At 48.3% G+C, this 17,724-nt stretch overlaps 1 protein-coding gene across 1 annotated transcript in view; it reads right to left on the bottom strand.

The window, feature by feature from the left end:
• The window catches only part of LOC147663102 (uncharacterized), a gene marked incomplete at its 3' end in the record, with an annotated part of 242,284 nt that overhangs the window by 58,235 nt on the left and 166,325 nt on the right, over positions 1-17,724 (bottom strand). Inside the window, exons 8-9 of the mRNA XM_086950679.1 lie at positions 12,056-12,172; positions 7,693-7,752 (exon numbers count right to left, since the gene is read on the bottom strand). Of these exons, the coding sequence (XP_086806805.1) occupies positions 7,693-7,752; positions 12,056-12,172 (177 nt within the window). The remainder of the gene's footprint in view (positions 1-7,692; positions 7,753-12,055; positions 12,173-17,724) is intronic.

Raw genomic sequence — 17,724 nt, 5'->3', positions numbered from 1 at the left:
TACATGTGTATAACGGTGTATAATGTGTTTCTGTTTCAATTTGGTTCCGGATTGTCATCACTATTGTTGTAACGTGCTGTGGCGAAAATGCTTGCATTCACCGCCAGGGAACTTCCTTCCATTCTGATAATGTTAACTACATCCTCCAGCATTCTTCGGGGCCGCATCACATAGTCACGCCCACCACTTCCGTGACCGGGCGGCGTTTTAACGATGCGTTTTAGCGCGGCGCCCCATTGCTAGTCTACGCTCGTCCCTGAAACGTAGGATTGAATACTTTCCAAGTAAGTGTCCCGCGCTGATGGACGCGCTTTTCGTTTCAATTCCGCTTCGATCCCGTTTGTGCTAGACGCTTGCCGGTTACTGATTCTAGCTTACACTCTTCCTGTGACAGGTCCCAGCAGAAGCAAATAACCTCGCTCTCTGGCGTGGACGTCACTTCAGGTAGGCATTTGTCTCCTTGGGCTCGTGTCTGTCTGCAGTGCATTTGAACACATGTCACATAAAAACCTAACCCATGGGCACGTTGTTTTCTATGGTCTCCCCCAGCCATTAATACAGACGCCGCAACATGTGAGCTGTCGCCTACCTTGTCTGTGCGCCGCATCGCGGGCACCACACCCCCAATCCAAATCCTGGGTGAAGCACAGGTAGGACCCGTAAAACATACCATGGTGTGATGTAACCATTCTGATTATTCTGTATCCCTGGTGTGCAACCGCGCTAAGCCTACCCTCTCCCTTATTGTTTCAGAAACTGTGCCCTGTTGAGAGTTACCGACTACACGGCCTTCCCTTTGCCTTTGTGCAGGTAACCATTTTTCCTTGCCCCCCGGAGTCAGATGACCTTTAACAGTCCTATGATAGATACAATTGACACCCACTCTGTATGTCTTTTACAGAATCACGATCCCCAGTCCCCGTCCTGAAGAGAACCAGTAATCAAGCCGGTTCGAAACGCGTCGACACTTCCACCCTGTGGCAAACACCAAGGGTGCCCCTAGGATAGAACTTTACCAATTCCCTTGGATCCTAGTTGAGCAACCCGGTTATAAACATTGAACCACAGGACTGGTTGACAGGCAGGCTCTTTATTCCATCATCTCCGCCTGTCCCATGGTCCCATAGTCCGATGGACTGGTCTCTGATTTGATTTAAATCCTTTAGTTTTTGCACTGTAGAGTATCACAATTCACATTGTTCATTGAGTTGTGTATTGTTTTGGTGTGTCTCGTCTAATTGTGCTGCTTGATTCATGTTTGTAAATGTTGTAAATTTGTAAAAATTGTATATTTGTAGATACTGTTTCCATGAATCCACTGTCGTAACAGTTGTTTTGCTTTTGTTCATGCTCCTGAATCCTTAATAACTTGTGTTAGAAAAAGAAAATAAATTTGCTTTGGGATTCTTGCCCGGTGTTCACGTGGTATATATTGACTACGTGTCTATAAATTGTTTTGCTAAATCTGCCTGTCCAGCCACCTAGTTCTGTTTTCCCTGGAAATAAGGTTGGAGCACTGAGGGGTGAATCTCCCACTCGAGCATCTGATGACTGTGCCTGCTGAGCAGGTCTGCCATCTGGTTGTCTTTGCACGGGAGATGTTCCGCCATGAGGAAGATGTTCCTTTGGATGGCCCACTGCCACATGCTCTGGGCTAGGTGAGATAGCTGCGGGGAGTGTGTGCCTCCCTGTTTCTGGATGTAATACATGGCAGTCATGTTGTCCGTCCGGATAAACACAACTTTGTTGCACAGGTGCAACTTGAACGCTTTCAGTGCCATGAAGATTGCCATCAGCTCCAAAAGATTGACATGCATCTTTTGCTGCTGTGCCGTCCATAGTCCTTGCACAGTGTAATGGAGGACATGCGCTCCCCAGCCCTGGAGAGATGCGTCCGTCGTCAGCACTATCTGTGGGTCAGGCTCTTGGAACGGTCGCCCCCTGCAAAGGTTTTGTGGATTCCACCAATGCAGAGAGTTGTATGCAAGACCGGTCACCAACACTAGGTCTTTCAGATGCCCATGAGCCTGGTTCCACTGTCGTGCTAAGCATGTGCAGCCTCGCGTGCGGGACTATGAATATGCAGGAGTCCATCATACCGATCAGCTGCATGAATACTTGCGCTGGGAGCGATTGTTGAGGCCTGAACTTCTGAATTAGCAGCTGCATGCTGTTGACTCTGGCAGAATTTGGCTGCGCTGTTGCCGTTAGAGTGTTTAATGTTGCCCCTAGGTACTGTTGCACATGAGCGGGCTGAAGGTGCGACTTTTGGTAGTTTAGTGAGAACCCTAGACTGTGTAGGAGGTGAATTGTGCGTGACATGTGGCTGGCACACTGCTGGGCCGACTTCGCTTGAACAAGTCAGTCGTCCAGGTAGGGATAGACATGGAGGTGTTGTCCTCAAGGTGCGCAGCCACAGTTGCTAAGCACTTGGTGAACACTCTGGGGGCAGTGGTGACCCCGAAAGGCAGGACCTTGAATTGGTAATGCTGATTGTTGATGGTGAATCTGAGATATTTCCTGTGACTTGGGTGAATGGGAATGCGGAAATATGCATCCTTGAGGTCCAGGGTTGCTAGGAAGTCGCCCTGACTGAGCAATGGTAGGACCTGCTGTAAGGTTAACATATGAAAGTGTTCTAACAGTATGTATTGGTTGAGGGGTCTGATGTCCAGAATGGGCCGCAGGGAACCATCCTTTTTTGGGATTAAGAAGTACAGAGAGTACACTCCTGTACCTCGTTCTTCTGCAGGCACGAGCTCTATTGCCCCTTTTTGCAGCATGGAGAGTACTTCTTGCTGCAATAAGTGCATGTGCTCTGCGGACATAGGAGGGTGCCTTGGGGGTAGGTTGGGGGGAGTGGAGGTTAGTTCTAGACAATAGCCGAATCGGATAAGTTGTCTCACCCACCTGTGTGGTAATGCCTTCCCATACTGGCAGGAACTGCTGGAGTCTTCACCCGACAGGTGTTAAATGGTCAGGGGGCAGTTACAAGGCGTCACTGTTTGTTGGGAGCGGAGGATCTGGCATTGTTATTACCACGTCCTCTGCCCTTGGTGCTGTTCCCACGATATCCACCCCTGTTATTCTTTGTATAGGTGGTTTGCGTGCTCCCTTTGTTGTACTGGGCTTGCTGTAAAGCTTGTCCTCTAGAGGCTCCCCTATTACCGGAGCGACGAAAGGAGCTGCCCCGAAACTGCTGCGACTGCAGAGCCCCCATGGATTTTGCCGTCTGTGTCCTTTTTAATTTTTTCGAGGGTTGTGTCTACCTCGGGACCAAAGAGGAAGTCAGTGTTAACTGGCTGGTTGAGCATAGTTGTTTGAATCTCTGGTTTAAACCCAGAGATGCGGAGCCAGGCGTGGCGTCTCAACATTACGCTAGTGTTAATGGCTCTAGCTGCCGTGTCTGCCGCATCCAATGCACATTTGATGGATGCATTAAAAATCAACTTCCCTTCCTGTATGATCATTCCTGCTCCCTCTTTGTAAGCATCAGGCAGGTGTTGCAACAGCTGTTCTAACGTGTTGTAGTGAGCCCTATCGTATCTAGCCAATAGGGCCTGTGTATTCGAAATCCTCCAAATATTAGCAGCCTGTGCTGCCACCCGCTTTCCTGACGCCTCCAAGATCTTTGATTCTTTGTCCGGAGGAAGAGCATCACCACTAGTTTGCGAGTTCGCCCTCTTGCGAGCATTGGCCACTACGAGGGAGTCCAATGGGAGCTGGCCTTTGATGTAGGTAGGGTCCACAGGAGCAGGCCTATACTTTTTTTCAATCCTAGGGTTGATAACCCTTGCCTTTGTGGGCTCTTTGAAAATGTCCGCAGCATGTTTGAGGACTCCTTTTAGCATAGGCAATGTCTTTGCCGATCTTTCAGAGGTGGAGAAAGTATCAAATAAGAAATCTTCTTCCACAGGTTCTGCGTGCATTTCCACGTCATGGTTGAGGGCTGCCCTTTCTATCAAAGCGTTAAACGGCCGCCGTGTCTTCAGTAGGCGAGGTTTTGACATTGTAAGACTGAATGTCCGGTGCAGCTTGTGGATCATCAGGGTCTACAGCATCAGTCCATTGCTGAGGTTCCTCCTGATCAGTGTCAGTCTGATAAGTGAACGCCGTCTGACCGTATTCATCACCCACGTCCTCCTTGCTTTGCGCTGGACAATATGTCATTTGTTGTGAATAGCTCTCAACATGTTCAAAGAGAACTGGTGAGGTGGTCGAGTCTTTGTTCCGTTTAAGAGGGATTTTATAGGCCTCCAAGGGATGTTCAGGTGCGATCTTCTGTTTATGGATGGTGAGCCTGCCAGATTCCGAGTCGATGAAGAGTTTCGACTGGTTGTCATACGAGGGTTCTTGGACACAACCCCCTCAGGAGTGGACTTCGAAGGCGCGGACACTGTTTTGGACGGGTCGGTGCCTTTCGGGTGCTCGAGATGTTTGGCTCGAGCCGTCGGTGGCAGACCATATTTAATTGGAGGGTGACCTGTGGACGGGCTGACCTTCTTAAAGCTTGCCGTAGTGGTCGATCCGAGCTGCTTCGGCGACCCACTAGCATGCTTGATTCCTTGCGTCGACTCGAGCTCACGGTGCGTAGCATGTACGGCCTTGGGCGTCGATGCAATATGCTGCTTCGGGTCGGTTTTGGTCTTCGACTCGAGAGCTTTGCCCAGTAGCGGTTTGAACGCTGAAATCTTCGGCTCGACAGCCTTTTTGGTCTGGAAACCTTTGGTCTTGTCGCCATGCTTGGGCGTCGACGTCTACTGCGTCGAGGTCACGTGCTTGACTGTAGAGCCTGGCTTCGGCGCCCCTGTCTTTGAGGCGGCGCCCCCTTTCGACCCCGAAGGGTTGCCTACAATCTTCGACTTAAGTGGCGTCGACGTGTCTGATGGCATTGATCCGATGACCACCTTTAGTAGTTTCGGTTTCAGGATTGGCTCTGTAGGTTTCGGTTTCGATTTTGAAAGATCGACCGATGGCTCCTTTGAAGTATTCTTAGCCGGGCCTGGACGCGGGGCTATAGAATGTGGAGTAAGACCTTGGCTAAGGCCTTCCGGCGATGCCTCGACCTGAGCCGTAGGGAGCGTATTGTCAGTATTAGGCCCCGCTACTGCGGTTGGGCCTGCCTCATCATTGGAGTCGTCATCGACGGCCCCGATGGCCTCTGCGTCGTCCCCTACCTAGACAACGTCTTCTTCATGGACGTAGTCCTCATCCTCTTCGTCCACATCGAAGTTGGAGTCATGCTCCGACGCTGGGTCCGACTGCTCGTCAGGATCTTCTTCGTCAGCGCCTTCTTCGTCACCGGCCTCGAAGATGTTGACCGGCTTGGGCGCCGACTGTCTTGCTGCACGTCGAACTCGAAGCGTCTTCTTGGACCGGAACTTCGAGCAGGCCATACAGCTGTCCTCGTCGTGGTCCGGGGATAAACATTTATTGCACACTGGGTGCACATCAATGTGAGGGTATTTAGAATTGCAGACGGGGCATAGTTTGAACGGGCTCCGTTCCATCATAGTCGTAGTTTTGGCCTTTGGTGTCGAGAGTCAAAATCTGCCTTAGACGTCCGGTTCGAAGAACTAGAGAAAAACAGGCACCGAACGAGACAATACCGACGCCCCGAAGGCCTTTGTAAAGAGTTATAACAAAGTTTCCGAACTGGAGTCGAGAAAGTACATCCGAGCCCAATGGCGGAAAAAAACAATCTGGGGATGGAGAGGATGCCCATGAGCACTGTAGTCCAGGGGAGGAGCCACCTATCTCGTGATACTTCGAAGACTCTTCCAGGACAACAATGTGCAATCACCCGGACCCAACACTAGGCAGCGATCTATGCACAGATATGAATTCAGCAGCCCACATGCCTCGAACACAAGGTGTAGAACCCTCCGCCGAAATTTTTTTGTATCACCGTATAAAAGCAACCCACCGTCAATTTCACAGTACCTTCCCCAACGTGCCTCCCACACTGCAGGCTCTGGAGCAAATACTAATCAATCAGTCACCACATAAACTTATCACTGACCTATACAGCTCCATGCAGACTACATGCCAATATTGGAGCCCAAAACTGTACAGATGTGGACTACTGAGTTACATCCACCACTTCTAGAGGAGCAGTGGAAATTTTGCAGTGGCCAATCAAAGATGCTATCCCCAAATTACAAATTGCAGTTGATTTATTTGAAATATTTGCATACATTCTACAGAACCCCTGCCCTACTCCACCGCATAGGATTGAGACCAACTGCTGGAGATGCAGAGCGATGTCAGCAATGTTTTTGCACGTAGCTTGGGAATACCCTCCCATAGCTAAATACTGGACAGACAAATTTAATATTATTGGTAAAATTCTTAATATACAAACAACACCTTCCCCGTTGTTAAAACTATTGGGGTATGTGAAGGAAACACCTTCACACTCTCGGAAATTGCACCCCATGCTGTTATTATTGGCCAAACGCGGGGTAGCTATACACTAGAGGAAATTAAGTGCCCCATCCACTGCAGCGTGGTTACGGGACGTCACATATCGTCAAACTCAGCTCTCACTATTTTGGGAACTTATGCCTACAGCGTCTAGACCTAAAGTTATCTGGAGCCCTATATCAGAATGGCTGCATACACAAAAGTCTGACCATACAGATGCAGTTTCATCTGATATAGTTACTATTGGTATTAACTCCTCTACTGTAGAAATAGTTGGCCGAGATTTGATGCTGTAATAAGCAATCATTAAATAGTGGTAAATGATTTGTTGGATGCTGAAGTCACGTAGTGCATGCATTATAGGGTTTTGTGATGATGTTCCTATCAAATATTTGCCCAACTGTCCTAAAGAGTTTGTAATTCTTATGTTTAAAGTATGCAACTGAAGGTTATGGAGATTACGCATAAATGTCATCCTATAACTAATTCTTTGGAGAATGCAAATAAAGAAAATGTTTATATAAAAAAAAGAAAATTAAAAAAAAATGCAGTGAACAGTGAGCTCCAGTTGCATTACTGACAATTGTTTTAATATGAAAAGTGTGTAATCATGTTTGCCATATTTAACAATCTGAGGCTATTTAATTTGCTCCCCGATTATATGCAAATACATGCGTAAGCACGAGAACAAGATTGGCGATTGCTTGCGTTCAAAATAAAATGTACACAAAATATTGATCCTTGGAACAAGCGTTTTGCTAAACTAATGGTGCAACTTTAAACACCATTTCTCTGAGGTATCATTTAGTAAAATATGCTTGATTTATGCCAATATATAAAAAAAAACATTAGTAAGGGAAAAGTAATGCAAAACTATTTTTGGCAACATGAAAATCATTTCTTAAAGAAAGTCATAAAGGTGCACCTGCAGGTATATGTGATTGCATTGGTGCACATGTATCTTTCAGGAATGTTACAGAAGTAGGCCTGGAATTGGTACCCCAGGAAACTTCTGTGGCATCTATTTTTCCATGAGAAAATCTACATATGTATATTTGTCCCATTCAAGTGCAGAGGACATTAGAGAGCATATGATCCGTTTGTATAAATGTCCATAAGAAGAGAGTTCTTCATAGCATCTAATTTTTGAAAGTTTTAGGTTTTGGATTTGTAACCTCAGGACCAGATCAAGACTGTGGGTGGGATTTTTGTGGCTGGGAACAGTGAGAGGTGTTGGATCTTTTCGTGACACTATTCCCCTCTTACCTGTGCCTGAGCTTTCTGAGTCACTGGAACAAGGATCGTCTTCATGGCAGTCAGGAGAGCCTGTTAGGAAGAATAGATGTAGTCACTAAAGATGCCTGCGACTTTACTCCTTGTGGTGTAAACCTAGAGCTGAGTGGCAGGGTCTGAATGAAGACCACCTCCAGCCCACACCTGTGACCATGATGGCCTCAGCGTACTTCTTTAAAACACCACTCCACACCCACCTCACGGACTGCACGTTGTACGTTTTTTGATGTTATTATCCTGGTTGGTGCGCCTCAATCTTCAATTGCTTCTCTCAAGCACCAGAGGTCTTTTTAACTACCCAGATGCATCTCTCACTCATGTCACACTCCTCAGTCGTCTCACTCCTCATTCAACCTCCTCACTACTCATGCATCTTCCTCACTCTTCGGTAAAGTGCCTCACTCCTCCTTCATGTTCCTCACTCTTTACTTTTCATCTTTCGTTATCATCCTCACTCCATAGTAGTCGTCCTCACTCATCTCCCTCACTAATTTGTTGATCTTCTAATCTTCTGTGATCCTCCTCGCTCAGTCAGACTCCTCGCTCAGACTCCTCGCTCAGTCAGACTCCTTGCTCATCTTCCATGATCCTCCTCGCTCAGTCAGACTCCTCGCTCAGTCAGACTCCTCGCTCAGTCAGACTCCTCGCTCATCTTCTGTGATCCTCCTGGCTCAGTCAGACTCCTGGCTGAGTCAGACTCCTGGCTCAGTCAGACTCCTGGCTCAGTCAGACTCCTGGCTCAGTCAGACTCCTGGCTCAGTCAGACTCCTGGCTGAGTCAGACTCCTGGCTCAGTCAGACTCCTGGCTCAGTCAGACTCCTGGCTCAGTCAGACTCCTGGCTCAGTCAGACTCCTGGCTCAGTCAGACTCCTGGCTCAGTCAGACTCCTGGCTCAGTCAGACTCCTCGCTCAGTCAGACTCCTCGCTCAGTCAGACTCCTCGCTCAGTCAGACTCCTCGCTCAGTCAGACTCCTCGCTCAGTCAGACTCCTCGCTCAGTCAGACTCCTCGGTCAGTCAGACTCCTCGGTCAGACTCAATGATCCTCCTCGCGCAGTCATCCTCAATGATACTCCTCGCTCAGTCATCCTCAATGACACTCCTCGCTCAGTCCTCCTCAATGACACTCCTCAATGACACTCCTCGCTCAGTCCTCCTCAATGACACTCCTCGCTCAGTCCTCCTCAATGATCCTCCTCGCTCAGTCCTCCTCAATGATCCTCCTCGCTCAGTCATCCTCAATGATCCTCCTCGCTCAGTTATCCTCAATGATCCCTCAATGATACTCCTCGCTCAGTCAGACTCCTCGCTCAGTCAGACTCCTCGCTCAGTCAGACTCCTCGCTCAGTCAGACTCCTCGCTCAGTCAGACTCCTCGCTCAGTCAGACTCCTCGCTCAGTCAGACTCCTCGCTCAGTCAGACTCCTCGCTCAGTCAGACTCCTCGCTCAGTCAGACTCCTCGCTCAGTCAGACTCCTCGCTCAGTCAGACTCCTCGCTCAGTCAGACTCCTCGCTCAGTCAGACTCCTCGCTCAGTCAGACTCCTCGCTCAGTCAGACTCCTCGCTCAGTCAGACTCCTCGCTCAGTCAGACTCCTCGCTCATCTTCCGTGATCCTCCTCGCTCCGTCAGACTCCTCGCTCAGTCAGACTCCTCGCTCAGTCAGCCTCAATGATCCTCCTCGCGCAGTCATCCTCAATGATACTCCTCGCTCAGTCATCCTCAATGATCCTCCTCGCTCAGTCCTCCTCAATGATCCTCCTCGCTCAGTGATGCTCAATGATACTCCTCGCTCAGCCCTCCTCAATGATCCTCCTCGCTCAGTTATCCTCAATGATCCTCCTCGCTCAGTCATCCTCAATGATCCTCCTCGCTCAGTTATCCTCAATAATCCCTCAATGATACTCCTCGCTCAGTCATCCTCAATGATCCTCGCTCAGTCCTCCTCAATGATCCTCCTCGCTCAGTCATCCTCAATGATCCTCGCTCAGTCATCCTCAATGATCCTCCTCGCTCAGTTATCCTCAATGATCCTCCTCGCTCAGTTATCCTCAATGATCCCTCAATGATACTCCTCGCTCAGTCATCCTCAATGATCCTCGCTCAGTCCTCCTCAATGATCCTCCTCGCTCAGTCATCCTCAATGATCCTCCTCGCTCAGTCATCCTCAATGATCCTCGCTCAGTCATCCTCAATGATCCTCCTCGCTCAGTCATCCTCAATGATCCTCGCTCAGTCATCCTCAATGATCCTCCTCGCTCAGTTATCCTCAATGATCCTCCTCGCTCAGTTATCCTCAATGATCCCTCAATGATACTCCTCGCTCAGTCATCCTCAATGATCCTCGCTCAGTCCTCCTCAATGATCCTCCTCGCTCAGTCATCCTCAATGATCCTCCTCGCTCAGTCATCCTCAATGATCCTCGCTCAGTCATCCTCAATGATACTCCTCGCTCAGTCATCCTCAATGATCCTCGCTCAGTCATCCTCAATGATCCTCCTCGCTCAGTCATCCTCAATGATCCCTCAATGATACTCCTCGCTCAGTCATCCTCAATGATCCTCGCTCAGTCCTCCTCAATGATCCTCCTCGCTCAGTCATCCTCAATGATCCTCCTCGCTCAGTCATCCTCAATGATCCTCCTCGCTCAGTTATCCTCAATGATCCCTCAATGATACTCCTCGCTCAGTCATCCTCAATGATCCTCGCTCAGTCCTCCTCAATGATCCTCCTCGCTCAGTCATCCTCAATGATCCTCCTCGCTCAGTTATCCTCAATGATACTCCTCGCTCAGTCATCCTCAATGATACTCCTCGCTCAGTCATCCTCAATGATCCTCGCTCAGTTATCCTCAATGATACTCCTCGCTCAGTTATCCTCAATGATCCTCCTCGCTCAGTCATCCTCAATGATCCTCCTCGCTCAGTTATCCTCAATGATCCCTCAATGATACTCCTCGCTCAGTCATCCTCAATGATCCTCGCTCAGTCCTCCTCAATGATCCTCCTCGCTCAGTCATCCTCAATGATCCTCCTCGCTCAGTTATCCTCAATGATACTCCTCGCTCAGTCATCCTCAATGATCCTCGCTCAGTCATCCTCAATGATCCTCCTCGCTCAGTTATCCTCAATGATCCCTCAATGATACTCCTCGCTCAGTCATCCTCAATGATCCTCGCTCAGTCCTCCTCAATGATCCTCCTCGCTCAGTCATCCTCAATGATCCTCCTCGCTCAGTTATCCTCAATGATCCTCGCTCAGTTATCCTCAATGAAACTCCTCGCTCAGTCATCCTCAATGATCCTTGCTCAGTCCTCCTCAATGATCCTCCTCGCTCAGTCATCCTCAATGATCCTCCTCGCTCAGTTATCCTCAATGATACTCCTCGCTCAGTCATCCTCAATGATCCTCGCTCAGTTATCCTCAATGATACTCCTCGCTCAGTCATCCTCAATGATCCTCACTCAGTCATCCTCAATGATCCTCCTCGCTCAATTATCCTCAATGATCCTCCTCGCTCAGTCATCCTCAATGATCCTCGCTCAGTCCTCCTCAATGATCCTCCTCGCTCAGTCATCCTCAATGATCCTCCTCGCTCAGTTATCCTCAATGATCCTCCTCGCTCAGTCATCCTCAATGATACTCGCTCAGTCCTCCTCAATGATACTCGCTCAGTCCTCCTCAATGATCCTCCTCGCTCAGTCATCCTCAATGATCCTCCTCGCTCAGTTATCCTCAATGATACTCCTCGCTCAGTCATCCTCAATGATCCTCGCTCAGTCCTCCTCAATGATCCTCCTCGCTCAGTCATCCTCAATGATCCTCCTCGCTCAGTTATCCTCAATGATACTCCTCGCTCAGTCATCCTCAATGATCCGCGCTCAGTCATCCTCAATGATCTACCTCGCTCTGTCACCCTTAGTTATTCTCCTCTCATCAGTGATCCTCCGTGATCATCCTCACTCATTACTCACGTACAAGGGGAGAGGGTCAAGCGAAAAAAAGACTACCACCCGAACCCTCTAATGCAATATGTAAACACATTAGCTGGTATTGTCTTCCTTTATTGCTTTCTCTTCACCTTTTACAGTGTTGCTGTCACCCATGCTTGTCTCAAACAGGATTTTATATGCCTTAAACTCTCCCTTTTGCGTTTTCACTTCTCCAGTGCATAAAAAGATAGAAAAAGGACTTTGATCACGGCCAGATGTTTCTTCGGTTAATATATAGATGCATACAGATATCAGTTACCTGAGCTGGGTTGTCCCCGTTTCACACTTCCTCTGTGGAACATGCGTGGAAATAACGAACCTTCACAAGTAGTGGCCAACACTCACTCACCTGAATTACATTTTATATCTTTACGTGGCGCTGATTTCTGATGCTCCGTGGAGTGAAGCTTTTTCTCCTCTGTTCCTCGTGAAGACATGACCGATGCAATCATCGGAAAGCTTGTTTCTAAAAGAAAATAAATATAAAATCATAGCTCCCTATGGAGAGCAAGAACCAGCCCTGAAGACACTGTAGCGCTGCAGCGATAGGAGCATACACATAAGAGATGTTTAAACAATGTAAAATGAGAATTAAAATGTAAAGTGCTACACGGTGGAGACATAATTTCAGAGCATCACAAGCAGGTCTATCTTAGAAAATTTCAAACTGAAGAACAAAGGGGCAGCAAGAGAGAAAAATAGACAGGTGGTTGCAGAACAGACAGTGATTTGGAATACACACGGAGAGGAGATTTCATATTGACTAATTTGAAATAGATAAGGAGTCTAGGAAGGGTAGGGAAAAGATGGGGTATAAAAAACAGATATGCAGTCATGGGCGGGAGGTGATGTTCCCTATGCAACGATGACTTTTGTTGAGCTAAGATTCTGTAGGAACAAGGTCAGTCAAAGTCAAGAGTGATTTAACATCTGCTAGTTCAATTTAGTGCGACAGATGCAAAAAGAACCTATGATGGGGACAGGGTCAAGACTGATTTACAAATGTCTAAGTCCAAACTGGGGTGGCGTGGTGAGCAAAAAAACTATGGATTTTCACTAGATATCATGGAGAGCTAAATGAGAAACTGACAGGAAGTCAGGTAAACCCAGCTTCAAGTCTATTTCAAGACTGAATGTAGTTGGTGCTGTAGGGGTGCGGAATTCCTACTGTCCACCACCCAGGACATATTGTTTGTTGTTCACTGTACAAGTTGCCGAACCCCTGCAGCCCAACCTGTTTGATGGCCAGTTTAGAGTACCAGTGTATAAATATATGAAATAGGAAGGTCTGTCACTAAGGCAAGTTTTGTTTCCATATGTAGAGTTTACATATGGACTAGCCAGACAACTGTCGCTCAAATCTTTACCAAGTACAATAGTTATGCAGATGTAAAACTGCATCATTTGTATAGTTGATTGCAGGTGCTTGGCTAAGGAAGAGCAGCCGCTCTCATGCTCTTCAAATTTGAAATATATTACATTACGTGATTCAATTTCCTGCTTGCACAAAACTCTTCAAATAAAAAATATTAATAGTCAGTCAAGCAAGTCTTCCTTTATTCTGTGCTTTTTAACATTCCAGCCAGCCAATTCTGATCTTCTGTACTACAAAACATCCAAGCAGGTCAATATGTGTTTCGTCCAGCGGGTGTAACCCAATGACTTCCTCAGGGCTTACGCAGAATGCTGACTGCTTCATAGGTGTGCTACGATTCGATCCAGGTCATCCATGTATTTGGGAAATGATTGCTTGTGTCCCTTAAAGTTTTGTTTGCTTAGAAGTGAAAGATTTGTCTGGCAAAATGTTATGTATGCTAAAGGAATGATATCCTTAGCATGTACAAAGTGCTGTGTGTCTCATGCTTGCAGCGATATTCAACTAGTGCGCAACTGCACAACTCCAGTGTATTCTACTCAATGCTCGTTCACTCGGCAAACACACCACGGACATCATCTGTACAACAGAGACCTGCCTGACCCCCCCCCGCCTCAGTGCCAGGCATCGTCAACCTTGAAGGCTACAATACAGCAAACTGGGATTGAAGCAACAAACACAGGTGGAATTGCATCATCTACAAGAAAACCATCCACTGTACAACCTCCCCAGACGAGTCGACCTTGATAATGGAGCACCTCAACTTCCAACTCCACACAGAATGAAAAAGAACCATCAGAGGCACCCACTCCTTCAGACCACCAGGAACAAGCCCCAGCTTATGTTATGCCATCACTGACATCTTCGTCCCAATCGTAATCGACTCCGAACACTGCATCTTCCGAGGGGAACTCAACTTCCGCTTCAATTACCCCAGAGAAACCGACATAACCAACATCCTGGAAAGAATGAACAATTTGGGCCTCAAACAACTTTTCACCGATCCTATCCAGATCACAGGACACATACTCAACCTCATTTTCATGTCCAGTGACAGATTCAAGTACAACTAAGTCACGCGGCTCAACTGGAACAACCACTACAGCGTCCACTTTCCATTGCCAGGCCATCCAAGACTGGCCCTAACCACCAAATCCAAGTGCAGAGACTGGAAAAATGTTTCAGAAGACCAACAGAACAACGCTCTCAACTCCCACCTCCCAGGCTCAACATCCAAAACAAAGCAGGCTGTGTAGATTTTCTCCCAGTGGATCACAGCATGCACCGAAACAATCGCCCCGGCAAGCCAGCCAAGTCCAAAAGGACCAACTAGAAGAGTCAGAACAGCGGAACATACATTCACCCTACTGCAACTGCTGGCAACTAGAAAGAAAATGGAGAAAGTAGAAACTTCACAGCCTTCAGGACAGCACTCAACCAGTGTCACTGCCAACTGAAAGAAACAAATTATAACACTAGCAAACCGCATAGAAGCCAGAAAAACTGCAGCAAGAAGCTCTTTGCCATCGTGAAGGAGTTCTCCAACCCCACAGCCGCCGAGAACGACATCAACCCCTCCCAAGGACTATGTGACAACCTGGCGGACCTCTTCCATGACAAGATTTTAGTCATTTACAAGAACTTAAAACCCCAACCTTCCACTGTCCACAACTTCAGCCTGCTCCCACCTATGAACACAGAACCCGAACACCTACTCAGCAAATGGGACCAATTCTCAGAACCCTACCCACAATCGCCATCTTGAACACCGTGCACATGGGAGCACCAACGGAATCCAGTCCACAACACGTCTTCAACCTTGAGAGCAGGAAGATTGGCTACGAGCTCTAGTAAGTCCCGAACACCTCCATCACCTCAGTTTCCTCCCCAGAGGACTGGAAACATGCTGAAGTGAGACGCCTCCTGAAGAAACCCTCCACCGACCCAGCAGAACCGAAGAACTACTGACCCATCTCCTTCCTCCCCTTCCAATCAAATTTCTCGAAAAGGCAATCAACTAGCAACTCACCGAACAGCTGGAGCAGAACAATTTCCTGGACCCTTCTCAAACCAGATTCAGAGTCATCCAAAGCAGTAAGACAGCCCTGATCGCAACTATCGACGAGTTCAGGGCATCCCTGCACCACCACGAAACACCAGTCCTCATCCTCCTGGAACTATCAGCTGCCTTCAACACCGTCTCCCATCACATCCTAATCAACAAACTCCCCCACATTGGAATCCAGGGATACGCCCTCAAATGGACACATGGAGACCTGCGGAACTCTGACAACCCTCCGACCAGACAGGCTATGCCTGCAACCACAGCATCATCTAGCACAGCAAGCTAACCATGAAGCAACAGGTAAACGCTGTCCCGTCCGCTTGCTTCCACACCCAATGCATTCTCTGCAAGATCTTCAAGTGGCTCCCAGTCGACACCAGCGAGAGACTATCAGGCAGGCTTTCATTAAAAGCAGGCTGGACTACGGGAACACACTCTACAGAGGAAGCACCGTACGCCTCCTAAAGAGACTACAGGCAGTACAAAACTCAGCGTTTAGACTCATCCTTGACCTCCCCAGACGTACCCACATCACACCGCACTTTAGGAAGCTACACCGGCTCCAGATGCAGAAGAGATGGCAGTTTAAGATGCTGACCCACACATACAAAGCCCTGGACAATCAAGGACCAACATACATCAACAAGTGCATGACCTCCCACCAGCTGACCAGGCACAAACAATCCACCTCCCTCTTCCTTGCAGACACCCCACAGATCTGTCAAGCCAACAGCGGAGGACGTTCCTCCTCACATCTGGCAACCAAAGTTTGGAACATCCTTGCCCTGCACCTCAGGACCGCCTCAGCACATCACTCTGCAGCAGCTAGCAACTCCAGCGCCTCAAGACCTTCCGGGATGACTTACCACGCTTTGTAAATGATTGACTGAGTGCACGAATAATAAACTTAATGAAAGGTGCACAAGTTATTCAAAGTTGTGTACATGACTTGATGCAAAGCTTTTAATATTAAGACAAGTGCTCTTAAGAAATGCAGTGCATTAACAACCTGCACCCTGCCTCATCAACTAGACTACCCTCTTTAATGGGCAGAAGGACTGGTACGCTATCAAGGTATATATCCCAGCCCTAATGTACAAGACCTCTGGGATGAAAACCATGGGAAAGAAGTGACTTGTCTGGAGAGTAAAATAAAGAGCTGGCCCTGGCTGCAGCTCTCCCCAGCGTGACGCATAGCCATTGCTAGCATTATTGTCCTCCCAAAATGTTTCTATTTGTTTATCAACTTCCCCCTCATGCAGGCTCTATCAAGACAATTCGATCCCTGATGATATCCTTGGCATGGGCCGGTTAACAAGCCAGAGTGTCGTGGGAGCTCCTAACCCTTCCCCTGGCTCAAGGTGGACTGGATGCGCTAGATATCCAGCTTTATGCATACTGTGCACAGGCACAGTTTCTACATCACTGGGTCCATCCCACACCCTTAAGGCCGCATGTGGCGGTCGAGATTGACAGAGCAGCTCCGACCCATCTCTTGTTCGCGATATTTCAACGATACACAAGACCGCTGGATGAAATAGACCCGGTTGAGGCACTGTGAAGGAGCTGGAATGGCCCCCGTAGGAGAGCCGGTCTGGTTGTTCTATATGCCCCCTCGGTCCCACTGGCACATAACTCCCGGCTGCCGATATTGGAGGACAAAGGAAATGTCACTCTGGCTAACAGGCTTGGCATGAACACACATGCAGACCTACATCCGGCCGACACCTACCACCCGCCCTGGTGGGAAAACAAGGTGTAGCACCCTCCGCCGAAATATTTTTGTATCACAGTATAAAAGCAACCTACCGTCAATTTCACACTACCTTCCCCAACCTGGCTCCCACACTGCAGGCTCTGGAGCAAATACTAATCAATCAGTCACCACGTAAACTTATCACTGGCCTATACAGCTCCATGCAGACTACATGCCAATATAGGAGCCCAAAACTTTACAGATGTGGACTACCGAGTAACATCAACCACTTCTAGAGGAGCAATGGAAATTTTGTTGTGCCCAATTAAGGATGCTATCCCCAAATTACAAATTGCGGTAGATTCATTTTAAATGTTTGCATACATTCTACAGAACCCCTGCCCTACTCCACCGCATAGGATTGAGACCAACTGCTGACTGTTGGAGATGTAAATGTATAGGCATTTATATAGCGCACTACTTACCCGTAGGGTCCCAAGGCGCTTCGACCGCTGCGAAACCCTTCCTGGCTTCCCTGAGAGATGGTCCCTTAATGGGTATCTCCAGGGTGAGACCAGGCATCCCCGGCGGTCTGGTGGGGCCGTTAGTGAAGATGAGGCAAGCTAATGCCCAGAGTTGCCGAGTGTGATCGCTGATCAGAGTGGGCACCGAGGCGAGAGAATTATCGAGTCCGCTGACCCTGGTCCAGAAACCTGCCGTGCCGGGAATCGAACCCTGGTCCCGGGCCGTCCTCTGCTCTCGGGTCTGCCGCCTCTAACCAGTGAGCCACACTACTTCACTCAGATGCAGAGCGATGTCAGCAATGTTTTTGCACATAGCTTGGGAATACCCTCCCATAGCTAAATACTGGACTAGACAAAT

The sequence above is a fragment of the Lissotriton vulgaris genome, unplaced genomic scaffold (genome assembly GCF_964263255.1).
Source record: "Lissotriton vulgaris unplaced genomic scaffold, aLisVul1.2 SCAFFOLD_2286, whole genome shotgun sequence".
NCBI classification, from domain to species: domain Eukaryota; kingdom Metazoa; phylum Chordata; class Amphibia; order Caudata; family Salamandridae; genus Lissotriton; species Lissotriton vulgaris.
The sequence above is the reverse complement of the archived record's forward strand: the minus strand, read 5'-3'. Positions and strand labels throughout refer to the sequence as shown.